The following is a 27,713-nucleotide window of genomic DNA, read 5'->3' on the forward strand; positions in this document are numbered from 1 at the left end:
CGGAGGCTACAGGAAAGCAGAGCAGACAGCCCTGAAAATCAACCCTGAAATCTAAATGCAGAGCTGGAGCACGAAGAGATGCTGGTGGTGTTCCAAAATAGCACACAGAGAGGTTCCTTGGAGCAAAGTCTAACTGTTCACCACCAGAGGCTGCAGGCACAGTTCACTCCATATTCTATTTCCACTCCTTATTACCCTGAGAAGGACCACGAAGATTAAGTACAACTCAGCTACACAGCAAAAAGCCTGCTGGGTGGCAAGGGGCTTCTTCTCTGTGGAAGAATCCATGATGCCCATGGCAAAATGCCCACCAGCTTCAGCTGAGCCAGGATTTCACATGCACACTTGTCCACAGAAGGAAAACAGAAAATAAATGAAAATTAGTGCGGCTATTTTTAGTGGAGCTAAAATGACACTTTTTAGGGCATTCTGGCTGAAGGCCAGTTCTTCAGGGGTCTACACCTTCTCTGATAAGCCAAGGATAAGTGGGGGGAAAAAAAAGTGGCACCTTATAAATTGGTAATTTCTGACAACAGCTTCTTAGGTGGGGGAAAATTAGGGCTCATCAAGTGTCCTATTTTACCTTCCCTGAGCACATTAGAGAATGGCCACTTTTCTGTTCAACCACATTTTTTTCCAGGAGGTAGGTTTTCAGCTAAGACAGTTGCAAACCAAACCCCTGATGTCTGTAAATGTTAACTTTTATAATAAAAAATATAACGTATTGCAGCTAAAAAGTGCTCTTCCTCAAAGCTTCTCTCATCATGCAACTACCTGTCCAGCAACCCAGAGGTGAGTGGAGCTGGACACGAGCTTCAGCTGACGTTCTCCAAGCTACGAGGCACCTCCATCTTCACAGTTTAGCCCAACTTCAAAGCCACGAGTGAAATTTCCTCAGCGCTTGGAGCTGTGAGATCCAGGTTTTCCGTTTCAAGCCTGTCCTCATTAGCAATTTATCAACATAATGTTTCAGTGTAACTTCTACATAATAGCAGTAATTAATAAGTTTGAATGCATCTGAGGAATGCATGCCGGAGGCCTTCACAAAATCTAACCAGAAAGATAATTAATCCTAACTTAATAATGACATTTGATATTTATATTATGGTTTTTTACATGTTCAAGGCACCGTACACACAGTAAGTAATTGGCCTCGAACAAATGATGAGCCCGAGAGCCTCCCTGAATGAGAACTTGTCTCCCTCCCTGCTGCCCTTAGACAGGGCTGGGTGCGGGGTGATTATCTCTTATAAACACAACCCAAAAATTCACCCACAGCATCAGTGTCTCCAGAGATGCCAGATCCCAGCAGGATGGCACCAGGGTTGGCAATACCCATAACAACAAGCTGGCTTTGTTTGAGGGCCATGCTGGTGGGGAAGGAGATAGGAACATATGGGGAACCCAAAGTGGGAAGACCTGGTTGTGCTGTTCTGCTGGAGCTGGTCACTCCATCGTGGTTCCCTGGAGTCACAGGACAGCAATACTCAGCTGCTGGGTTTCTGTTGAATTGCTGGAAAGACAGAAGGAAGCTCCACCTGGGAGCTGTGTGTTGTTCTCCTCGCACACAGCGGCCTTTCTTCAAACAGGGGAGCATGCCAGGACCTTGTCAGATCCTCAATGAAGGAGAAAATTTGAGTGGGAAGACCTGGTTGTGCTGCTCTGCTGGAGCTGGTCACTCCACCAGGTTCCCTGGAGTCACAGGACAGCAATGCTCAGCTGCTGGGTTTCTGTTGAATTGCTGGAAAGACAGAAGGAAGCTCCACCTGGGAGCTGTGTGTTGTTCTCCTCGCACACAGCGGCCTTTCTTCAAACAGGGGAGCATGCCAGGACCTTGTCAGATCCTCAATGAAGGAGAAAATTTATATCTATATATAAGAAGATTCTTATTTTTTTTTAAGAAGCATTTAAGGAATCTATTTGGCTGGCTCTCAAGAAGTCCTTTGTAGCAAATGTAATAGCACTCTGGCTTGATCAGTGGAGAATGAATCAGAAGAAGACTCACCACTTCTCTATTTTGAATTATTCTGCTCCATGTACTCGAGCAGCAAGCTGCCTTCTGGAAGGGAGCCCCCCTCGAGTCAAATCCATACTCTTCAGGCAAACTGCCCGTGGCTCAGAGAGGTCTTGTGCTCTGTCTGAGGCTACAGAAACACAATTCTGTCTGGGATTCCTCCTCCTTTGCAGATGATCCCTTTAAATCCCACTCAGTGGGAAAGGAGGTGCTCTGAACCCAAGCAGTTCAGTCCTGATATCTCCTATTAGGAGATACGGGCCCAAGGCCATCACCGCTGGAAACAGCTCCAAGGAGAGGGTGGGTTTGGACATCAACCTCCATTCCAGACCCTTACTGTTTGGACTCCGAGGGAGTTTTAAGACCAGGCCACATTAGTCCCAGAGAAATAAACACCAGCAAATCTCCATAAACGACGGCGCTCAGATGGTGTAGGAAAGTTCCTGGGACACAAGCCACCATAGATATACCGAGGAACGCTTTGGCTCCATTAAGCCAACTTCAATTTGAAGCTCTTTCTTTTGAACTAAGTCATGTTAAATCCTTCAGCCAAGCGTTTCTTCCATTACCGAGGATAAGACTTGGCTCCAGAGCTCATCACCCCTTGGACCCAGATTGAAGAAGCAAAGTAGCCAAAAAGATTACAGAACCAAACAGGCAGAAGGAACAGATTTACAGGCAGTGTCCGTTCTTCTCTAGTGGGGGTGGGAGGAGAAACCCTGCACCAAGGAGACACAACTCTCAGGGTGTTGAAGCTCAAACTGCAACAAGTTTCTGTCTTTACTGCTGACAGCCAGATGACTAGACGTCTTGGGGCTCTGGGGAGGAACGTAGGAGGCCAAACCCCATCCTCTGTCCAGATGGTGTCACTGGTCAAGGAGTGAGATTTGGACTTGGATCTGGAAACAGATCATCAGGGCTGAGAGGGTAGGGTTTAATGGAAGGATACGTCACGTTCTGTTCTTTATACTGCTCCCTAAGTATCTCTTACTGGCCACCATCCAAGCTGTGAGTCTATATGGACTTTGGCCTGACACATTATGGCCATTCTTACATCCTTACACATCTGATAAATAAATCTGCCCTCTCTCAGGATTTCACCGTTTCCCTCCAAGTTCAAACGCATAATGCCATGCGTGCGTAAATCAATCAGTCCTTTACTTCCTGCTCTGTTAATTATTATCACAACATCCATAAGCAAACACCAAGCCTTGGACAGCTGACTAGCCCTGCACACAAAAGCACTCTTCAGGTTTCTCAAGCCCACCCTTGTGTGAGCTCCAGCAAAAAGCTTGCCATAAATATCACTCCCTCTTCCTGCTCCGAGCCTCTAAAACACTCTGGTGAGTGACACATGGGAAGAGAGAGAGAGAGAGTTCAATTGTTTCTAAACACCAGACTGTGTAAATTTTGCCTCTTGGATCTTTTTGGAAAACGCTTTTTTTCTTCTCGGGAGAATAGTAGATCAGTGTTTAAAATACACAGACACCCCCCTCTTCTCCACGCTCAAATGAAAGGGGGACTTCAGCCTGGAAGTCCCTGTCTTTCTTCAACCTGAAAGAGACCTGTCACGCTTTGGCAAAGCCTTTCCCCCTTATAATTGTGGTTTATCATCTCAAGGGTTGCTTTATTAATAATCTTGCCCCCATCAGGACTTGTTTAGCAGAGAGGTTGGTCCCTCCGAGCCGCAGATATGATTCTTTGATCTTGCATCTGCCCTGACAGAGAGAAAACTCAGCTCTGTTTCCTCCGTGGACAAAAATAAACTCTGGGGACGATTTGGCTGAACAGCTGCACAAACAATGCAATTTAGAAGGATGCAAATGATACACGAGCAGGTTTTGTTCACAGCCTGCCTATCCTTTGTGCGTGCCAATTTGGTCAGCGATCTTAACCCAGCTCTCGTGGCTGGGGAAAAGAGGAGAGACATACTCAGGGAATAAAGCTAATCAGAGTGCACATCACAGTGTTATTCAGGGAAGCTGAAACCTTATTATCAAAATCTAGAGCACCTTGGAATAAGGATTGCCTCCAAACCTGGGTTTGGTTTTTTTTTTGGTTGAATAAGCTGACAAAGACCATGTCACAGCTTCTACCAGCACAGGGCATGGCTATTTATATTCCCTCCACATCAAATAACAGCACACACCCCCTGTCACCCCATGGATTGAATCTGGACCTAAACAGAATGCATCAAGGATAGCTAAGCTCTCACTTTTTGGATGGCGAAAAAAAATACGATTGAATTTCCAGTTTATAGAAACCTTTGCTCTGTCACCCCATGGATTGAATCTGGACCTAAACAGAATGCATCAAGGATAGCTAAGCTCTCACTTTTTGGATGGCGAAAAAAAATACGATTGAATTTCCAGTTTATAGAAACCTTTCATTGCAAAGCATCCTGCAATACTGCTAAAAATCACTGCTGGAAATTTCACTCCCGAAGCAGCTCCCTTGATTTTGGTGGGACTATCCACACGATACAAAGTTAGTCATGAGCTGAAGGTGTTGCAAGAACCTTGCAAGTCCCATGTCTTCATGGCTGCCTCTACCTGCAGCCGTGACTACCCAGCATGGACACGGGGAGGCGGGATGCTCCCATGGGCTACATGCCCCGTCTCCAGGCAAACTGATATTCCACTCCCATCAACATCTGTGCTTAATTACCCTGCCCCGCGGCCCAAGAGTGAGACAGGACAAGGAACATTCACCACTGCAGACATCATGGAAAGAGCATGTCAGATCCAAGCATTAGACATGTGTTTTCACTGCAGAGTACAGCCAGTGGGTGAAAACACAAGCAGAGTAGACAAGAAAGCTATGGGCTTGGTCTGTAGCAGGGAAAAGGAGGTGAGCAACAAGTAGAACATCCAACTGCTCTTTGGAGAAGGACCTAAAGGACTCCAAAGGACCGCTCGGTCCACCCCACACCAGGGTGCATTGTCTGTACCAGATCTTCAGCCTGTTCAAACCTGCAGAGCCCCCAGCATCAGTCTGATTTAGAACAGCTGAGACCCAGCCCATTCATTTCAGGGCAGGTGATGGTTTTTTTTTTTCAGCTGAAGCCCCAAACGAGTTTTGCTCCTGTTGAAATTCATCTCACCTCAAGAAGCGAGCTGAAAAAAATGTCTCCAAGGATGGGCAATCTCAGAACGGACGCACCCAGAATAAGCAGTTCCAGGAGAAAAATGTCAACCTTAGAGTTGCAAAGCCCTTTGGAGGCATGGGACATTGGGGACATGGGACATCTTACATGGGAGAAAAGCGAGGACAAGGTTTTCCCAGCCACCAGCCTGCCTGCATCACAGCACCAGTAGAAGAATAAGCCAGAAATTCCAGTTGGTGAGCTCTGGCTGTCCCAGTCCCCAAGCAATACGAGCCCTCACTCCCATCAAACATCAGCTTGCTGGGGTTTTTTTTTCTGTTCTGATAGGAATTCAGCCAAGGAGACATCGTTTTCACATCTCCAGACAAATACAAATTAGACTTAGGGTGGAGACAGGCCCTAATTAATCATAAGGGTTTGAATTAGGTTTCTACAGCACTCAAGTTCTGCTAGCTTTAATTGTGAATTAATGCCAGAAAGAACAGAAATGTTAGAAGGACACCTGTTTCCAAGAGCTCCAATGTAGAACTCACCATCCCTGGAGGTATTTAAGAAACCCCATCAAACATCAGCTTGCTGGGGTTTTTTTTTCTGTTCTGATAGGAATTCAGCCAAGGAGACATCGTTTTCACATCTCCAGACAAATACAAATTAGACTTAGGGTGGAGACAGGCCCTAATTAATCATAAGGGTTTGAATTAGGTTTCTACAGCACTCAAGTTCTGCTAGCTTTAATTGTGAATTAATGCCAGAAAGAACAGAAATGTTAGAAGGACACCTGTTTCCAAGAGCTCCAATGTAGAACTCACCATCCCTGGAGGTATTTAAGAAACGTGTAGACATGGCTCTTCAGGGCATGCTCTAGTGCCCAAGATTATTGGTTTGTGGTGGGATGTTGTGTAGGTGGGTGATGGTTTTGGTTTGGTTGTTGTTGTTGTTGTGTGTTTAGGTGGTGGGTTTTTTGGGGTTTTTTTTTTTGTTTTTGGGTTTTTTTTTGTGGTTGGACTCGATGATCTCTGAGGTCCCTTCCAACCACTACGATTCTGTGAACTACAAACGTGCCCCTAGAAATGTTCAGATTTAGGGATGCAGATGGGAGACCCCTCCTCCTGTCACCCTGAGGTTTGGAGGACTTTAACTGGAAGCTTTGGTTATCACCCATCTCTGGTTTCCATCAGCACATCTATTTACCTCCCATTCTCCTAGGGCACCTGCCACTGAGGAATGCGGCACCGCTGTGTTCCACGGGTACCTCAGCCACTCCATAATCTCATTTAAATACCAATCACAAGAGTCAATACACACAAAAAAAACAATGCAGCCCTTTCTTCCCTCCACCCTTCCCGCTAACAACTCCAGGCTCCTGGGAATACCATCCTGTTCCCACCAACTTTGTCTACTCTCACCTGCCCCAATAAAGGACAGAAAGAACAAAGTTCTCTTCACTTAGGTGTAGATTTTGGGGAAAGAGGACATGAGGCATAGTGTGTCCAACCCTGCCACTGCCTCAACGTCCCATCTCAGCCCAGTCCTTGAATTTCATGGGACTTCTGTTTGCCCCACGGGCCAAATGAGGACAATGATACCTACCAACCACACGAGTATGGTCTGGAAAGCACTCAAAACGGAAGCCACGAGGGGAGGCAGAGGTGTCACTATCTCCCAGCTTGCTGAAGACATTTCCCATTAATAGATTGCATGAGCAGCGCGTTCAGAACCCTCTTGTGTGTCATGCCATTACAAAATTCCATAATGTGCCATTAATATATATGTTAATATTGAAGCAATGCATGTATCCTGTTATTGTGCAACCGGCAGCGTTGCCACGGGAACTCCTCCAATAACAGGCACATACGCGTGGTTTTTCAATCCAAAATAACCTTTTTTTCCTTTTTTTTCTTCCCCTCTAATTCTTCTAAACCAAGAAAGATATCCTGCCAGTTTTTACGTGATGGTTATGTAATGAAATAAGTCTAAGGGGAATATTTTTTATATTTCTCAGCCACCATCATTACCAGAGTCCTTGATGTGGCACTACTGGGATGAAACTCCTCTCAGATTTGGTATTTCCATGCTCATGTGGCATTTCTCATGCCACAGACAGCACGAGAGACTCCTGACACTGCCAGTGCTTTCATTAAGCTTTGAAATATCCCACCCAGAACATTATTAGTTAATTCGTTAAGAGAATGTAGGCAATTATTAGCATTTACTTCTATATGATGAAAGGAACCAACACTATCAACCCACCAAGCTGAACTGGTTTGCTTTGCTCAGTATATAGTTATGAGGGGTCTTTCAAATTCCAAGTGCTAAGTGAGCTTTTAATATATATTTGGTGAACCACATAAGAAAAAGCACTTTTCTAAAGCACTTTTCTAAAATTCGATTTTTTTTTTTTAAATCCTACTCATCTTTTTCTCTCCCTCAAAGTATCAATGTGCTATTTCCACCACGGAGGAACCGCTGGGAAACCAGATCCAACGTCTTTCAGTTTATGTAGAGCTTTAGAAAGACCCGTTTGGACGCTGCATCCCATTTCACTCTCTTGAAATAGAGTTTCTCCAATTAATTCTAGAGTTCTTTTTGAAGTGTTTTAAGTGATTAAGTATTTTTCCTCCTTCCTCTATTAAATTTCTATAGAAATTAAAATCTTGAAGTTAAATGGATGCACTGGTGAATGCATACAGATAGAGATAATAAATAATAAATAATAAAAAGATGACAACTCTTCTGTGTCTAGTGTGTGTATTCACCACCACAAACACTCCACCATCACCTCCTTTACACATACAAAATGACATGGTGGGAGGAAAAAGAACTAAAAGAAACTAAAAGAACTAAAGACGATCAGAACCTTCTAGTCTGCTACAAGAATTGACTCAAAATAACTAAAGATTTTGAATTATTTTAGTCCTTTATTAAAAATAAACTAATAAAACCAAGGCAGACTGAATGTGAGGAATTTGAATAGCTTGGCCCTTCCACGTTTATAAAGTTTCAAACTGACAACATATTCCTATTCCTACTCCTTTCCAGCTTGGAGGGAACAAAGTAACAATCTCTAAAGAAGAAGAAAAATCCCATATTAAAACCAAAATCCATGTGAGTTGCCCTTGCACATATTATGAAGCAGAAAAAAAAAAAAAAAAGCAGCTCCTCATTTTAATTATTTTCTCCTCTTTGTGGGTCACCTTTCATTAAATTGTTGAGAATTCAAACATACTCCCACCAAGACGTTAACATCTCATTTCCAGTACTGCTTGGGTGAGGAGACCAAATAAAAATAAATGGCTTCTACAATAAGACACATCATCCATCATCAGCATGTAAAACGCAGTCATTAATCACAGCACTAACCTACTTATTATGGGTATTCAAGCACTGGCAATACAAATGCTTATAAAATAGGGACTCCTTTCATAATTCCCTGCCCTTGTCTCTCAATAGTTTAGAGGATTAACCCTTTTACAACGAGGGATGGGCAAACTGGTTTTGCCTAATTCCAAACCAACTTGACGTCATGGGTTCGAAAGTTCGACTTGAACTCAAACATTATCCGATGCGGCTTGTGAGGAGGGGAGGCAGAGAGAGCCAGCTCAGGGAGCCAAAAAGGAAGGAGGACGGCGAAAGAGCAACTCGAAAAACCCAGCAGGACACGGACAGAATGAAAAAAGTCCACTAAAGGGTGAAAGGCTGGATAAAAATTGCCCAACGAATGAGTTGGAAAGCCCTACGAAGTAATAAATGCAGCTTTGCCTTAACACCTATCTTAATGGGATTTGTGGGGAAGTCTCTTCCCTCCTACAGACTTTTCTCTGGTGGGAAAAACATCCAGATTTGAGTTGTACTTAATTAATCCTCATGAAGAGTAGAGTTAACCATACGCAATCCCCGCTGACCATATCACTTTGAGCTTCTCTTGCATTTCTTAACCAGGGATTTTTACAACACTCTGCACAAGTGTGTAATGAACCACTGTTTTCCTTTAATTAATGGGAAAGATGAGGCTTGACGTGAGCATTTAACTGGCTCCACGTCGTATAGAGAGTCAAGGACAGAGACAAATAGAGATGGTCAAACCACTGTGTCCACTGTAAAGTTCTAGGCTGTTCCACGGGCTCTGCAAAATCACAGACTCCACTCAGGTGGCCCCACTCACAACAGCCACGTGTCCCAAGCTGCCAGTAAATGAACGCTCAGCAGAAAACGTTTATATATTTGCAGTCTGATGCAATTCCTTTTCTTTTTCCACACACCCAAAACGTGTATTGACTTCAAGGAGTCAATAAGAAGTGGGGACGGGGGGGTGGAAAAATCAAAAGGTGCTGAGAAAAGCTCTATTTGGAGACAATCTGCAGCATGCAAAGGGTTAAACTGGAGTTTAAAATACATGAGCCTCACAATTAACTGATTGTTGTAATATGTGAGACATCTGAACACAGAAAATTCTTGTGGAGAGAAACGAGATGAGATATGTATTTGAATTTTCACACAATGTGCAAACTGGCCCCAGTTTAACCAAGGCAATAACTTTTCAAACACTTAAATTAACTTTGTCATCAACTGGACAAACATTTCCAATGTCGGTATCAATTACTGGAGGCAAATGACCCATAATTGGCTTTGGGGAAAACAAACATTTCCAGAAGACAAATTAACATTTTAAGCCACACCAAAGCTATGGGCCAGGTGCTGAGAATAAACACTTAAGTTCCAATTAATTAACAAAGCAGCAATATGCAATAGCAGCTATTCCATTATAACTTTTTGTCATGCTTAAGAAATCTCATTGAATACCTCCCAGACGTGACTGGGTTCAGGGTAACCTGGGTTATGTCCTGGCAAATCCTCAGCAAGAAGTTCAGATCGTTGCAGAGGGGCTCAAAAAATTCAGCACCAGTTCTGCTTCCGAAGAAATATCGGGAGTTTTCCCAAGATATTTCCCCTAAAGGAAATGTTTTTCTTCAACCATCAAGGCACCGTGATGACTGAAAGCCTTTTCGGGATCCTCCACTGTCCAAAAGGATTTTCTACCCTGTAATTTACTACAGGAAAGCACCGATTTTATTTTGCAGGCATATACTCGGAGAGAGAGAAATAGAATCAGCCGATAAAAACATTATCACCTGGTTTGCTTTTTGAAAGGCAAAGCCCAAGTTAAGATCACTGGTGAGTTAACAGGAGTCAAACAAATCACACCTGGGCTGTACTGAGCAAATAGATAATAGTAAGGCTCCATTTTTAAATAGCTGTCAACCCATTTTAATGCATTTTTACAAGTTGTGACATGACTAATTGTGTTAAGAAGGGAGAAATAGGGCATCGATCACAGAAATCAGGTTTTTCAAACATATTAAAGCCACAGATCAGCAACTACAGCTATCGAGTTGGCTGGGTTGTGTCTTTGTTTACTGATGGGGAAGAAAAGAGGCAATATTTTTTCCCCCAAGTTGAGTATGTGCCATAGAAGTCCTAGATCAACATTTATCGTGGTTGTACCCCTGTTTCCTGATCAGCCCTGCTGGGTTAATACAACCTGGGTGTCACTTTTACCCTTCTTGGAAGGGCAGAAATTTCCATTCCGTAGTTGCAAGCTCTTTAGGAAGTGTGAGTGGAAGCTATTAATGGATCCTGCTGTTAATAGAAGCGCGTGGAAAACAGAAAAGGATACAAAAAAAAAATAAAAAAGGCAAAACAACCACGAACACTGCGACAGCACAAAGGAAATAATGAAATAATTTGCCAAAGTGAGTTTGCCGGGCTAAAAACGGAGTCCCTTTAGGCAGCTAAAGGGCTCTGCAGGGCCCCAAAGCCCAGCCACGTCCATCCTTGCCTTTTCCACCCATCCCATTTGCTGGCCTTTCACTGGGGCACCTCCATCCACCACATGGACCTTTCCTGGAGGCAGGAACGACGCCGTGTCCCCAGCTCCAACACGGGGCTGGTCCCGTCTTTCATTCTCAACACAGCTGCTCGCCGAGACGGAAAACAAACCAGGCCAACTCCAAACCCTTCCAGGGCTTGGCATCCTGTCTGTGGGGACAAATTTAGCTCGCCTGGAGGGGACAGGAGTGACCCCCAGCTGGTAGCTATTCCCTGTTGAATCCACAGCTCACTATGTCCCAAAGTTTTTAATGGATTTTTAGGGAATAGCACTTGGGATGCGGCGTTGAAACCTCCGGAGACAGCCTGGAAACCCTACACCTGCCACCTCTGAGCTGCTCCAAACAGCAGGAGATGCCATTGCCCGGCTGGAAAAAGGGATGGCGAGGAGAAATTCTGAGAATGAAGTTCTGAGAACAAATTCTTACAGAACGAAAAGGATCAACCCTGAAATTATTAAAAAAAAAATACATAAATTGTCTTAAAGCAAGCTTGTAAATCACTACTTAAAAGATAATCTCCCTGATTTTCTGGAAACACCACCATATGTTGTTAAACCTGAACGTATTTATAAATCCATCTTTTTATCACATAGGTCATTTCTTTTTAATTAATATTTTGGATGCTGCGCTTTGTTCAGCCGAGACAAAGATGAATATCCATTACCAGTAAGGTTTTGAGATGAGCTCATGCAAAAGCTTCAGGGGTTTAGGAGCTGACAGTTACACCAGTAAACTCTCTAAACCCTGACAATTAGATGAAACACCACCGAGGTTCATCCAGTTGAATTCTCCAACTAATTCAGGTATTTTTGCTGTCTCTCCTCACGCCATCGTTGGCCATCCTGGCCCCGATGGACAGAAATCCCTCCCCAGAACCAATTTCTGGGACATCTCTTCACCACAGATGGGGGTCAGGCTCCCGTCTGAGAGGTCTCTGTCTCTCAGCCCCAAGGAAGAAGGTTTCAATAGAGCTGTACAAATAAAATACTATCAGTCTGGGATTTCGTAAATGCTTTTGTATTAATGTAATTTAAGTGCTAAACTACCTTATAATAATCTGCTTTTAAATGTTTACAGTTAAGGCATAATTGAATTTGACTCACTTTGGCCCCATTCCAATGACAATTTAATTGACTTCAGTGGGAGTTGGATTGGGCTTTAAGTAATTTTAACTAAAATAATCCATCAATTGTTCCTCACCCACTTCATCAAACTCCTTCCCATCATTTATGATTGCTCCGTAATTTATTGCAGCAAGGTGAAACCAACCCTTCTAACTTCTGGCAGGGCTTCCTGTCCCTCAGAGGAGAATTTCACTATTCTCCAGCAAACTGAACCAAATCTGCTTGGAGGGAAGCAAAAGAGCAGAGCGAAGAGCAGGCGGCAGAGATCCAAACTGCCTAGAACTGTCCTCTGCTGCCACAGAAAACTTCCAATCTCAGCTCCTCCACTACTTAGTCACCGCAGGAACAAAATGAACTGTTAGCAGAGCTGTCAAGAGGAGCTTTGGAACAAAACAGGCAGAAGGGTGAAGCAAAATGTATTCACAAACTCACGCAAATGTTTGATGGCTGGAAAAAAAAACATTAAAAAATCCCCATTATATTGTATCAATTATTACCTTTCTCTCTCTCTATTTCAGGGAGATTGTTAGTATTTTTCCCGTATATTTCAGAGATGAATAAAAGCAAAACTAGGCTTTCCTAAAGACGTATAAAGTTATGCAATTCCACGTACGTGATACGCACGGCGTGCGAGTCTCCTCTCCGTAAGCCAGTACCCACCACTGCTAATTTTGCTTCAAAGCTGACAGGTTAATCTGCCACAGAACACCCCATTTAAGTAACCACAGACAGACGTATCACGCACGTTTCTCTGTCTTGTAAAAGAAAAGGAGATGCTTTTATTAAGGCTTCAACCATTCTGCGCTTACACAACAGGGTTTTGTTTTTGAAGGTATCGACGTCGGCAGCCGTAGGGGGGATGTGGCAATAGGTGCCGTTCACTCGAAGCTACGGGGACCTGTTCCTGCTTCAACATCAGTTCTGGAGACAACTATTAAAACTCAATTCAGAGGAAACCTAACCTCTGGAAGGTGAAATCCCATCAGCAGGAAAACTAGCCCTTAACTGTCCCTCAACTTGCAAAATAATCATTAGGTAGAAATATCCGAAGCCAAACAAAACTAGCCCTTAACTGTCGCGCAACTTGCAAGATTAATCATTAGGTAGAAATATCCGAAGCCAAATGTTTAAAGATGACTTGAAGACCACGTTGAAAACTCTCTTATTCTGGAGAAATTCCACAATATAGTAGATTATCCAAGTTACAGGATGAATACAAACGCTTCCAGTTCACATCCTTCTCTGCATGAGTAGTCCTGCTGAAGTCAGCCAACTAAGTACGTGAATAAAAACCACTGGCATGTTAAAGAATTTACAAGATAAGACCTGAACGCGCACAACCAAACACTTTTTAAGGTCATTGTAAGGTTGTTGCTCTCAATCTCACAGAAAAAAAAGAGCATAAGTATTTGCGACTTTTCTGTCATCACATTTTCAAAGGGAATTCTATTTTTGTTACATAGGAAGTTCCGGAAAACGGTTTTTTTTTTTTGAAGGAAAGAGAAAAAAGTGCTGAGAGTGTGATTTCTTTTTTTTTTTTTTTTTTAGAAAAATGAGAAAGCGAAGTAGAGTTTTTTGTCTGGGAGCTGTTGATTAAGAGAATTCTGCTTTCAGGTTTTGTGTTTTAGAGAATGCTCAAATATTCTGGAAATAAATAGTGCCAAAACCATAGTTTTATAAAAATCTTATACAGGGAAAAAAAAGACTGCCTTTTCCCACTCATCGTACACGCCAGGATGTTCTTCTAGAAGAAGTCTTCTTGTTTCTACTGAAAGTCATTTCTTCTTACTGAACTACATATGCTTATGTTCTACAAAAGTGCCATCTATGAGCAGGTACGCACAGATCAATAAAAAAAAGGAAATTAGGTGGTTTCTTGGGGGTTTTGTGGTGGTTTTTTTTTTTATAAGGAGGAGATTCTGGGCTGCCTTTCCGTATGGCAAACTCAGAGAGAGATTTACATAGACAAGAAGTGGACCCCAAGAACTCTCCCACCCTCATGAATTCTCATCAGGTCCTAAGAGCAGAACCAAACCTCCATCATCTTCATGGCACATGTTCTACCAGCATCACCCAGACCCTGGTTGGACTTGTCCCCTCTGAAGGCTTTTTTTTTTTTTTTTTAATAGAAAAATGAAAAAGCGAAGTAGAGTTTTTTGTCTGGGAGCTGTTGATTAAAGGAATTCTTCTTTCAGGTTTTGTGTTTTAGAGAATGCTCAAATACTCTGGAAATAAATACTGCCAAAATCATAGTTTTATAAAAATCTTATACAGGGAAAAGACTGCCTTTTCCCACTCATCGTACACGCCAGGATGTTCTTCTAGAAGAAGTCTTCTTGTTTCTACTGAAAGTCATTTCTTCTTACTGAACTACATATGCTTATGTTCTACAAAAGTGCCATCTATGAGCAGGTACGCACAGATCAATAAAAAAAAGGAAATTAGGTGGTTTCTTGGGGGTTTTGTGGTGGTTTTTTTTTTTTATAAGGAGGAGATTCTGGGCTGCCTTTCCGTATGGCAAACTCAGAGAGAGATTTACATAGACAAGAAGTGGACCCCAAGAACTCTCCCACCCTCATGAATTCTCATCAGGTCCTAAGAGCAGAACCAAACCTCCATCATCTTCATGGCACATGTTCTACCAGCATCACCCAGACCCTGGTTGGACTTGTCCCCTCTGAAGGCCTGGATATGTCCAGAGGACATACAAGAAGGAGCAAGGATATAAATTCATTTGCAACCCCGCGATGTGCTAATGGCTGTCGGAAGAGATTTGAATACCAGTGCAGGGGTCCACCTTCAGAGAGAGGGAGGATTTTTGGGGAAAGGCTGTTCCTCACCCTTCCCTTCAGTTACTTAAACAGGTCTCAGCGCCGAGTACCCGAACACCTGTCCGAAATATCTGCAACTGGTAACTTGGTGTTCTTCCGAGCTGTGTTCTGGCCAAAAGAAATGAGGGAGAAGATGCCAAGAATCAGTCAAAATGAAAAGTTACACAAGAGGAAGACGGAAAATATTAAGTATTTACTGTGTGAGCCAGGTCCTAACACCAAATCTCTATATATTTTTTAAAGATGTCATTAAAATGTAGCTCGGGGAATTTCACATCACTCAAAGGGCTAGAAGCCTCTCAGCTAGACTCTCCCAGAGTGCCAGGAACACAAGAAATAATAGATAATCCGGGGGGGGGAGGTAGAAATCCATCTCCAATATTTCCCTGGATGGTAATACTAACATGACCTCAGGATTTATTGCCTCTAAGCCTACTCTGAAACTCTCCCGTTCGTCTCACCCGCGATCAGACACACCGTGGCACGGAAACTCTTCGTAGGAGAGGGAGAAACGAGTGCCACCAAGTAGAAGCACACTCAGGACATCTACTGCCCAGCTCCCACAAGCTTGTTCTTGTGATCCCCTTCTGTTACGGACTTTGTGACTTACACAAATACAGCTGAGATCACAAACCAGGCCCTAAACTTTCCAAGGAACTGCTATTTCCCAGTAAACGAAGCTCGTGTTAACTTGCTCTGGCTTCTGCAGTCCAGCTGGAGCAATTCTTAGGTAGAACTGACTGCAAACGTTCACTTGCAACTTCCTTTCATCAAAAAAAAAAAAGAGAAAAAAAAAGAAAGATATTTCCCTGGATGGTAATACTAACATGACCTCAGGATTTATTGCCTCTAAGCCTACTCTGAAACTCTCCCGTTCGTCTCACCCGCGATCAGACACACCGTGGCACGGAAACTCTTCGTAGGAGAGGGAGAAACGAGTGCCACCAAGTAGAAGCACACTCAGGACATCTACTGCCCAGCTCCCACAAGCTTGTTCTTGTGATCCCCTTCTGTTACGGACTTTGTGACTTACACAAATACAGCTGAGATCACAAACCAGGCCCTAAACTTTCCAAGGAACTGCTATTTCCCAGTAAACGAAGCTCGTGTTAACTTGCTCTGGCTTCTGCAGTCCAGCTGGAGCAATTCTTAGGTAGAACCGACTGTAAACGTTGGCTTGTAACTTCCTTTCATCAAAAAAAAAAAAAAAGAGAAAAAAAAAGAGAGAAATTTTTGCAATACAGAAAGTAACTCCAATGCTTTGCCAAATGTCTCCTATTAAAAAAAAAAATTTAAAAAAGTGTTGGAAACTTTCGTTTCAGGCTTCGGAAGCCATGTTTTCAATATTTTATTCCAGATCAAGCATTTTCTCTGATCTGATTCCTCCACACACACACTTTTTAAACCATTAAGTTGCCGAAATAAATCCAAAACATTTTGCTTTTACAGTGAACTGAAAAGGAGAATGGATTATTATTGCTTCTATCTACCAACAAACCAAATCACCCATTTTTCTGACTACTCCCAGCGTTCTTGTTTTGATGGGACATTTTGTACACGGTCTGCAAATGCAAAGCCCAAGTTTCCAGTCCCTCCAAGCAGGGCTGTTCATGATCCACCTCTAACTGGGCAAGGTATCAAGGGAAGGAGCAGAAGACAAAGATCAGCAGAATGGAGAAACTAAGATCATCTGAGCAACAGCGAGCAAAAGCAGAGCCTCTTTCCAACCCAGTAAATGCCAGCAGAGGATTAAGAAACAACTCCAGCGAGCGCATTGAGCAAGTCGTCCAAGGAGATGAGTTCCTGATGTGAAGATCAATTCCAGATGATCAGCTCTGCCACCTATCGCGTAGAGTTGCAAGTTAAACCTTCCTTCCTTGCAGGCTGATGCTGAGGGCATGGAAGGGACTAAAAGTCAGGAAGGCAGAGATTTCTCTCCATCACCCAAAGCTGCTGACGAGGCTCCTATCGGCGTTAAATCCTTTCTGAAGGTGGATCACACCACCAAGACTATGACACAGCGAGCTGTCCGACAAACCACCAAGACTATGACACAGCGAGCTGTCCCCCACCATACTCTTTCACTGGAAAATAAATGTAATGCTCAACACAAGTAAACAGAAGAGAAAAAAAAACAACAAAAAGTCTCCTTAGCTACCGCTCTGCTCAAAAGCTCAAAACACAAAAGCTCAAAACACCTCAGCTTCTCTGCTCAAAACACTCCCGCTTCTTCTCCCCCACCTTCCCCAGTCAGGGTTCTTGCCCACCAAATGCTGGGGGACATTCATTCTACTCTGTCTTGGCTGCGTTTTACAGCAGCAAGTTGAAGAAAAGTGGTAAAAATAATCGTCACGATAACTCGAGAGCTGTGGCATTGCGCGGTTCTCCACGAGGAGAGTCCAAATTGAGGATACTTTTCACAAATCTACAGCATCTACAGCCAAAACGGTGTGTGGATAGATTTAATCTGCACTTCGGTGCAAGAGAGGCTTTAGAAAATAAGGTGTAGGTGTCAATTTTCCCAGTGGAATCCCACATTCATTAATACCTCCAATTATAGCATTCCTCCGCAATGCTTATTCATGCTCAACCACAACCACAACGCTGATTACTTTCCACAGCAGGTTTTATCGCAATCACCAGGGTGTGATTTTCTCCTTTATTCCGTGTAGTTTTGCCTTTCGTTGATTTCTTTTACTCCCTGTTATCAGTACTGAGATAGAGACAGCAAAATTCAGTCTTGATTCCAAATTTTTAAACATCTAGCACCTAAACTTCCCTGCTCAGTCCAAGCGAAACTCGCTTTTCAAATTCAGATCCGGATCTGGCTTTGCTTCTGAAATGCCACCTCTAATGTTGGATCTAATCTGACGGAGAAAACTGACAGATTCTTCTCCCAGTATGCAGTTATTATTAGCCAGCCCATTATTAATCCCTCACGCACCGCTTTTTGGCATTTCTGAACGACGTGTTCCGCTCAAGACGTCAAAACACGTAAAAAAACCCAAGGGGGACATCCTGAAAAGTGCTGAGCCTGGCAAAATTAAATTCTGCACCCAATCTCCAGCAGTGACAGATGAAGCCACTTTCAAAGCCCATAGCATTAATTCGGTTTACCTCGGCTGATAACCTGGTTGCTACAGAAAGACTTTTTCTTTCTAGGGCTAAAATGGACGGGGAATTAATTGGCTTTTTGAGTTTTGAGAAAACTCATGCTTTCCTGAGGTTGCAGCTGAATAAATCACACCAGGAGGCAGTTTCGACAGCAAATTCTGACTTTTCTAGAGGAGGGCTCCAAGACGCCAACTTAAATGTGACTGCACCTTCTGGGATCTGTGCGCAGTAACATCTGCAATGCTTATTCATGCTCAACCACAACGCTGATTACTTTCCACAGCGGGTTTTATCGCAATCACCAGGGTGTGATTTTCTCCTTTATTCCGTGTAGTTTTGCCTTTCGTTGATTTCTTTTACTCCCTGTTATCAGTACTGAGATAGACGCAATGCTTATTCATGCTCAACCACAACCACAACGCTGATTACTTTCCACAGCAGGTTTTATCGCAATCACCAGGGTGTGATTTTCTCCTTTATTCCGTGTAGTTTTGCCTTTCGTTGATTTCTTTTACTCCCTGTTATCAGTACTGAGATAGAGACAGCAAAATTCAGTCTTGATTCCAAATTTTTAAACATCTAGCACCTAAACTTCCCTGCTCAGTCCAAGCGAAACTCGCTTTTCAAATTCAGATCCGGATCTGGCTTTGCTTCTGAAATGCCACCTCTAATGTTGGATCTAATCTGACGGAGAAAACTGACAGATTCTTCTCCCAGTATGCAGTTATTATTAGCCAGCCCATTATTAATCCCTCACGCACCGCTTTTTGGCATTTCTGAACGACGTGTTCCGCTCAAGACGTCAAAACACGTAAAAAAACCCAAGGGGGACATCCTGAAAAGTGCTGAGCTTGGCAAAATTAAATTCTGCACCCAATCTCCAGCAGTGACAGATGAAGCCACTTTCAAAGCCCATAGCATTAATTCGGTTTACCTCGGCTGATAACCTGGTTGCTACAGAAAGACTTTTTCTTTCTAGGGCTAAAATGGACGGGGAATTAATTGGCCGGGAGTTTTGAGAAAACTCATGCTTTCCTGAGGTTGCAGCTGAATAAATCACACCAGGAGGCAGTTTCGACAGCAAATTCTGACTTTTCTAGAGGAGGGCTCCAAGACGCCAACTTAAATGTGACTGCACCTTCTGGGATCTGTGCGCAGTAACATCATCTCTGAATTATCTTGCTTTTAGTAGGAATATCTGATCGATTCCTTAGTACTGGATCAGAGACACCTACAGAAGCAGCACTTTGTATTTTTCAGGATTAATAGATTTCTTTTGTCATTTTTGCCTTTATTTTTTGGGATTAAACTCCAGAATTAGACGATCGTTATAAGCTAAACTCAATAAATGTTGGCAGTTTTCAAAGGATTTTCTTTTTTCATCATACGTTTGCAGGAATAACCAGAAAAAAATCCCAAACAGTGTTGCAGCAGTGGAGGTTTCCACACAGAGCTTTGCAATTTAAGTTGGCACCTATTGCTCTCTGCTGCCAAACCAACACACACAGCCCTTCTGGCCCACTTCCCTGGGCAAACACACTTTGGGACACAAGGTCTTTAATGGACCTCGTGACTCAACGAGCCCTATCTCCTAGGCACACATTTGAGACACGTAGGTCTCCCAAGCACCCACTTCACACCCCTCAAGACCAAAACTCATCCCGGTCATCCATCCAAGGTGTTGGGAAGCCATACCTAACATGCTGGGGGATGGCAACTCAACACCCAACTGAAGATACCAGGCTACGGGGAGGTTGGGCACACTCAAGTCAGCCTGGTAGAAGGTTCACCCACAACCTGGTATTTGCTTTATTTAATAGGATTAATCCAGCTGTTATGTTCCAGATAACGCGCTTTGAAGGGATGGCATCTCATTTTTCCCCCCACGTTGGGAGACAAGCTACACGGATTCCCTTTTCCCCTCCCACAGTGCCCTGCTCCCCCCCCCAGGAACTCCGTAACAACATCCATTTAGTTTAAAGGAAAAAAGTCCAGGCAGTAATTGAGCAAAAGAAACGGCTTCCAACCCAATTTTAAGTAATGTCCCAGAGCAAATTCGAACCTTGCCCATATCAAGGCCTTTTTGAACAGAATCAGAAGGAATCTTGTTGTGAGGTTACACATAAAAACTGAGCTGTTTTAAGACACAATAAATCTACTTTTTCACTAAAAAGGCTGACAAGCCTGACCGAGGACCAGGAGTATCAAAGCTCACACTTTAACGCACAAGCGGTGATTCCCCAGTGGTCGCAGGTATCGCTTAATCGAATCCAGAAAGCAAAAATATCAAATATACCAGGAAAATGGGAACTCAGAAAAACCTTCGGGACAAGCCATTCCCAATTTCACCCTAAGATAAACCAACAGAAGACAGGAAAAAGAACTGAAATAGAAAATAGAAGTTTGGAACAATTCTGCATTAGAAACCTCCCTAAAACCTCTCCAAAAAAATCAAACCAAAAATCCCAAATAATAATTTCAAGGAAACAAGTCATAATAATTCTTAGTGTTCTTTAAAGGCACCTTGTTCCACCAGAGCAGTAAACTTTCAAAAAGATGCAAACAAGCTGAGAAACTCCAGAAGTAGTGGGACTTTAAAATACACGTAGGGCCGTACAATCCCCTTTAAAGACAACTCCCACTACACAAGTGTAAAAATTTGATATTAAAGTAGCTATTTCTCTCAGAAGACAAAACCACACCGATATAAGGCATCTTTCTACCTACAAAGTTCTGTTTGTGCAAGATGTTGTTGAAGTATAGCTACTGGAGGAGATAAAAAGAGAAAGGAGCACAGTCCTACCTGAGATACCAGTGAAAAACCTTGGTATAGAACAGAAATAAATTACACAGATGCTCATTGGAATTTAAGTTATAAATCACTAAGATTTTTTCTAATTTGAGGTATTTTTATGAGTTCCAGAACAGATCCAGGTCAAAATGAATACACGGCATAGATAACAAATAATTTGCCCTACAAACTTGGCTAAAACAAACTGAAAACTCATAAAAAGCTCTCTTGTGAAACAGGCAACAGGATTCTTTTTAATTTAGCCATCTTAATTAAATTGGGATGCTTTAGAAAGGACACGCAAGACCGATATTGTCCATTATCAATACACAATGTCAGGAATTCCACCGTCACAACTTCCCCCCACACTCGGCCACAACCACCCTGATGTTTATTTTTTTGCAAGCTATTTTAGTTACTTTGATAATACGAAAGATTTCCAGTTTGAGCTCCTAACATCGTACACTGACAATGTCCTTTGATTCTTTATCATGCCCTCAACTACAAATATGACATTTGGATTTTAAAATGTATCGCTAAAGCAAAATTTAAAAAAAAAAAAATTAAAGGAAAAAACCCAAAATTGGTGTAGACTCGCCTAGAAATATTTTTAAATATAAAATTGAAAAAATTATATAAAGGCAATTTGAAAAGTGATTCCTACAGGACTCTGCTCAGTCCAAAAGCAGCCTTCAGAAATCCCTACAGCAAACCAAGCACGGCGCACAGGAACACTGTAATCATTACTTGTGCAAATTAATTAGATATGACATAACATGAAAAGCCAATAAAAATATAAATATCGCGAAACAAAAGAAATGTTTTCACTATGTCATCGCAATCCAAAAAGCCATAAATCAAAGAGGTATTAACCACCATCTGAAAATATTTCTGTTTAAATATTTATTTTTTTTTGTTCGTTATCATTAATGGCCGTGAACCTGGACGCTTGGTCACAGGTTCCGTGTGAGTTCAGCCTTGTTTATTTGGCTCAATAAATCCCACAATACACGTTCATACACCCAATTTTAAGCTGATGATGGATCGTTTTCACGAGGAATTGCATTTTGCTTTCCAAAGAAAAATTTGGGTTGGGGCTCTCCCAGCGCGAAGAGCTTGGGACATGTCCCCAGTGAGACGGGTTGAGCTTCGCACCACCCAAATAATATTAATAATAAAAATAACACTAAAATAATAAGAAATGCTGTCCAAGGCACTGAGAGGTACAGTTGGGAGTCTGGATTTGGGAAGCTGGATGAAGGGATGGATGGGGGGGGAGGTGGCAGAGGGGTCCTCACGACTCAAACTGGGAATGTCCCCAGTGAGACGGGTTGAGCTTTGCGCCACCCAAATAATATTAATAATAAAAATAACACTAAAGTAATAAGAAATACTGTCCAAGGCACTGAGAGGTACAGTTGGGAGTCCGGATTTGGGAAGCTGGATGAAGGGATGGATGGGGGGGGAGGTGGCAGAGGGGTCCTCACGACTCAAACTGGGAATGTCCCCAGTGAGACGGGTTGAGCTTTGCGCCACCCAAATAATATTAATAATAAAAATAACACTAAAATAATACTAAATACTGTCCAAGGCATTGAGAGCTGCAGTTGGGAGTCTGGATTTGAGAAGCTGGATGAAGGGATGGATGGGGAGTGGCAGAGGGGTCCTCACGACTCAAACTGGGAATGTCCCCAGTGAGACGGGTTGAGCTTTGCGCCACCCAAATAATATTAATAATAAAAATAACACTAAAATAATAAGAAATACTGTCCAAGGCACTGAGAGGTACAGTTGGGAGTCCGGATTTGGGAAGCTGGATGAAGGGATGGATGGGGGGGGAGGTGGCAGAGGGGTCCTCACGACTCAAACTGGGAATGTCCCCAGTGAGACGGGTTGAGCTTTGCGCCACCCAAATAATATTAATAATAAAAATAACACTAAAATAATACTAAATACTGTCCAAGGCACTGAGAGGTGCAGCTGGGAGTCTGGATTTGAGAAGCTGGATGAAGGGATGGATGGGGGTGGGTGGCAGAGGGGTCCTCACGACTCAAACTGGGAATGTCCCCAATGAGATGGGTGAGCTTCGCACCACCGAAATAATATTAATAATAAAAATAACACTAAAATAATAATAAATACTGTCCAAGGCACTGAGAGCTGAAGCTGGGAGTCTGGATTTGGGAAGCTGGATGAAGGGATGGATGGGGGGGTGGCAGAGGGGTCCTCACGACTCAAACACCCCTCTTCTCCCTCACCACGTGCAGGAAAATTCCCGAACTCTCCTTCTCCCCTCCACCCCCCTCTGCCTGATAATTTTGTTTTCTCCCAGTTCAGCTGCACAGACTTAAATATTTACTCTTTGATCATCGCCAAAAGAAAAAAAATATTTTCCATTTGGTTCCCAAGGCTTCTCAGACCTCTCCTCTTTCCAAGGGGTGCTGTTAAACACACACATCGGGCGACTTAAACGGCTTCTATCTTTCAGCTCCAAATAAATTATGAAAGCGTATCAAAACTGCTCTGACTTCACCCAAGATGAAAGAACTACCAACTCCTCAGCCCATGAAAACGCCTCCAAAAAAATTCGACTCCTGACTGGAGAAAAAGCCCCGGCACTGAGGAGCAGCTCAGCTGAAGTAACTAATCACTCATTAGCGTTTCAGACGCTCCCAAACCCCGGCCGTGACTCTGCTGCCAAGGGAAATTTCTGTGATTTAGATTAAGATTCATTTCTTCGAGACCGCAAAGAGACGAAGTGCTGATTAACTCAAGAGACAAAGGAAACGCAGGCAGCAAGTCGAAATGCCCCAGCGCTGTATTTCTGCAGTCTGGAGTCTCTGAGTTATTTGAGTTTGGGTTTTGTTTTTTGGTTGGGTTTTGTTTTTGGTTTTGGTTTGTTGTTTTTTTTTTTTTTTAACAGATTCGTGTTGGCTCTTTTTCAAATTCTTTCTTATTTAGTTATCTTTTGCGGTATTGTCCGTTTCTCAGACAATGACAGAATTTCCTCTTTTATAATAATAAATTTTAAAAAATCCCATTACCTAATTCATGTAGGACTTCAGTCATCCCTATAAACCTCAGGACACTTACAATTTGGAATCGCTGACCTTTTATAGCAGTTTCTTTTATGGTTTTAATCCCGCAAGAAAACCTCTCTCCGCATTCACTTCTCAAGCACTGCGACTCCATAAAGCTTATTCCAGCAGAAGCAGATATTCACGATCCACCCCGACACAGGGACAGGCCAGAGCTTGGGCTAGAAACACAGTCTTGAGGGCAAATTCATTAAATAGCCCAGGCACAAAGAAAAATAAGGCTTTAATTGATGAGAAACCACAGGAGTCACGCTAGCGTCACTCCGAATCCACTGCTGAATCATTTGAGGATTATTAACGATTGTTTAATGAATTTATATTAGTCTCGCAAAGACAATGTTTGCTGTACTTGAGACAGAAGTACATATTTAAAAAAAAATAATAATTCTCTCTTTTTTTTTCCCCGTGGGGGTGGGGGGTGAGGCTCCAAACAGCTGCTGGGAAACGCCCCACGCATGGAAAATGTTGGGGATCCCTCAGCCTGGAGGCGACATTCAGGTCCTGTTTTTTGACGTGGAGTTGGTGGGATGGTGGTAAATATTCAGGGGAATATTCCTACTAAAGGGAGCTTTCTTTTCCTGTCCAGAAGGAGAGAGAAATCTCTCCCCTCTTGCTGGCTCTCCCCGCGGAACTGTGGGCTCCCACCCACCCATTGGGGACATTCATGCCTATTTTGGCCAAGCACCCCAAATTTCACTCTCTCTGCAGTAGCGAGGGATTAGCTCTGAAAAAAATTCCCTTGTCAGCAATATCTTGATTAACAACCAGCTCATCTTGTATGAAAAATATGCCCACAATTGGTTAGAGAAGGCAAAGAATGACCCGCAGAGATCGATCGGAAGAAATAAATGTTGAATGAGGATCACACTGGGCATTTAACCTCTTTCCAAAAGTTGGCCATCGTGGGTCTTAATTCTGATCTGCCCCCCCAGTCACTTCTGAAGCTTTAATTATTAATATTTACAAAGTAAATATTGGGGCCGGAGGAAGGTTTATGCTTGGACCAAGGGTTTATTCTACTCATCAAACTCTCAGGTAAACTAACAGCAAGTTTTATATTAGCACAGCTCTACTAAGACCCGAAAAGTTCCTTCTTATTTATATTCAGCTCAGCATTAAAACCGAAACAAAACACCAAACCTAAGCCAAAAAAGCAGGTCTCAAATTTTTAAACACACCAATACAAACGCAAAACGAACATTCCCAGGAAAGAGAGAGAAGAAAAATAGAATTTTATGACCTTGAAATAGACATTATTTTGCCGGGGGTTAGTCCTTTACACATACTTTTCGACAATTAAGATTTTTTGAAGACCATATTCTTAAGTTTCAGTTTCATCATCTGATTCTCTTAAAACATTAGGTATCACCACTGCGAGTCTTGCCTTACGGGAAGAATATAAATCTGGAAAAGTGCCTACTTCGTCAGAAAAAGAGGGATTTCTTTTTTTCTTTTTTTAAAAATCTGGAATGCATGATAAGAATAATATTTTTTATTTTTAACACGGATTTTTAGAAGCTGACATTAGACCAATCTGTTTGTGAAATTTAATAATGCCCATGGTCAAACCCCCCAAAACCCCCCAAAATGCTCCTTTTTTTGCACTAAAATCAGTGGGATCTCTCCAGGACAGAGATCCATTTGTCTGTTATTTACTTGTGGTGTCTGTATCTGCAAAACCAACCCAAATATTTCCACGTTTTCTCTGTTAGAAAGAGCCTTTCACAGGGAGGGAGAATTTAGGGTGGAAAACAACGTGTCTCAACAGCACCTTCTCCCTGTTTCTGAATTTTCTATTAATTTCTATTAATTTCTTTGTACTCCCAGAGATGGCAATGACAAAAAAACATCCACCAATGGTTTCTACGACCACAAGGTCGAGGCCACTTTCTCCTGGAGGACCTGTGCTCCTCTTAGCTCGTTACGGGTCGCCTTGATTAGCGATTTAGGAGCACCCCGAGGAAGAGCGGAGCTGAGTAACATGCTCTAGGTCTAGGCAATCCTGCTTCAGCAGGGGAGTTGGACTAGATGATCTCTATGGTCCCTTCCAACTCTAAAATTCAGTGAAATTCAGTGAACCCCCCCACTGCGCGCCGTGATTTATTATTCTAATCTCCCTGGAAAACACGGGGAGCAAACACCACCCCTTTCTGTGGGGAGGGGGCGTGAAAATTGGGGTTTAGGGCTGGGGGAATCTGCACTTCGGGAGGAGTTTGCTGGTCCTACCAAGGAGGGAGAGGTTCTGGTGGCGAACCTCTGCATCCCAGAGCATCCCTAGGATGGGGAATGGGGGAGAGGGGGAAAAAATGGGGGGGACAAGGGCTTACCGGCGCAGGAGTGGAGAGGTTTTGGCCGAACGAGGAGGGACGGACAGACGGAATAGAGGGAAAGTTTCTCGAAGTAATCGCAGGTTTCCTTGGAAAGGATCTCGTCGATCATGAAGGTCTTGTAGCGCCTCCTGCCTGCCTTGGGACGGCCGGGAGCCACCAGCCGAGCCTGGGGCTGGCAGTGCATGGCGGGGCGACCCGCGGGGGCTGCGGGGGCTGCCAGAGCCTCTGCCGGCCGGGCATGGGCACCCCCCCGACCCTAAAAACCCCAAAACCCCAACCAACCCTTTCTCCACCGCCTCCTCCCAGCGCTGCCCCGGCTCTTGCCGCTCCGCGCCCGCTCCGCGCCCCCGCTATATAAACCTGCCGATAAGCATCTCTCCGCGGCTTTTTTTGGGAGGCTCCGGCTGTCAATCAGGGCTCCCGCTGCTCCCCGACGAGCACCATTGTCACCCTGAGCCCGGCTGGGAGGATCCTCCCCGCCTCTCCCCTCCCCGCTCGCTATTTTAAGATACCGGGGTGTGCTTCTCTCTTTCTTTTTTTTTTTCCTCTTTTTTCCTCCTCTTTTTCAGGTTCCAGATTGGGGCTGCCTTTTTTTCTCTTTTCTTCCCCCCTTCTTCCTTTCTTCCCCCCTTCTTCCTTTCTTCCCCCTCCCCTTCCCAAGCCTGGATTTTTTTTCCTCTTTTTTCCTCCTTTTTTTCAGGTTCCAGATTGGGGCTGCCTTTTTTTCTTTTTTCTTCCCCCCTTCTTCCTTTCTTCCCCCCTTCTTCCTTTCTTCCCCCTCCCCTTCCCAAGCCTGGAATGACTTTAAAATAAATTAAAAGTGCCCATCCCCGCAAATGCAGAAGGAGCGCCTCTTTCCCGAGCCTCCCCCCCAACAACGAAGCTTCCTCCCCTCGGTATCAAATCTATTCCCCGGCCACAAAGTGCTGGAAAGCGGCGGGGAGGAGGGTAAAAATAAATAAATTACTATTTATAGGTGCCTTCCCGAAGCAAACAGTGCCTGCTCCAGAGCGGCGTTAGTCCCCGCAGCCCAAAATTAATTACTGGTGGATCCTTAATTTACCGGTAGATCCCTGCTTATCTCAGCTGGATTTTTTCAAAAATGAGTTTTGAGCCCCTTCTGCAGAGGCCAGACCCCTCCTAGCCCGCTATTGGGGTGCTGAGATTTCTCCCTTAAAGCTCTTTTTCCTCCCCGAGTTTTATTTTGCAGTTTCCCCGAGGGGCAGGGAGGGGGTTGCTCCCAAATTTTGCTGAGAAACTGCACCGTTTGGACACCTTATTCAGGGGAAGGCACATCAGGAGGAGCCTTTCCCCATTTCTCACCCGTTGCTGCCTGGTTTTACTCCAGAAACAGCTCGCAATTACTCCTGGCCACAGAATTTAAATGGGTGAAGAGAGTTATGGAAATGTGCCACCC

At 43.5% G+C, this 27,713-nt stretch overlaps 1 protein-coding gene across 1 annotated transcript in view; it reads right to left on the bottom strand.

Moving 5' to 3' along the window:
* Positions 1-26,609, bottom strand: part of BARX2 (BARX homeobox 2) — a 51,598-nt gene extending 24,989 nt beyond the window's left edge. The window contains exon 1 of the mRNA XM_014951821.1: positions 26,294-26,609. Coding sequence (XP_014807307.1) covers positions 26,294-26,480 — 187 coding nt within the window. The 5' untranslated portion in view covers positions 26,481-26,609. The remainder of the gene's footprint in view (positions 1-26,293) is intronic.
* Between the last annotated feature and the right edge of the window lie 1,104 nt (positions 26,610-27,713).

This window comes from Calidris pugnax, unplaced genomic scaffold (genome assembly GCF_001431845.1).
Source record: "Calidris pugnax isolate Ruff unplaced genomic scaffold, ASM143184v1 scaffold145, whole genome shotgun sequence".
Taxonomy (NCBI): Eukaryota; Metazoa; Chordata; class Aves; order Charadriiformes; family Scolopacidae; genus Calidris; species Calidris pugnax.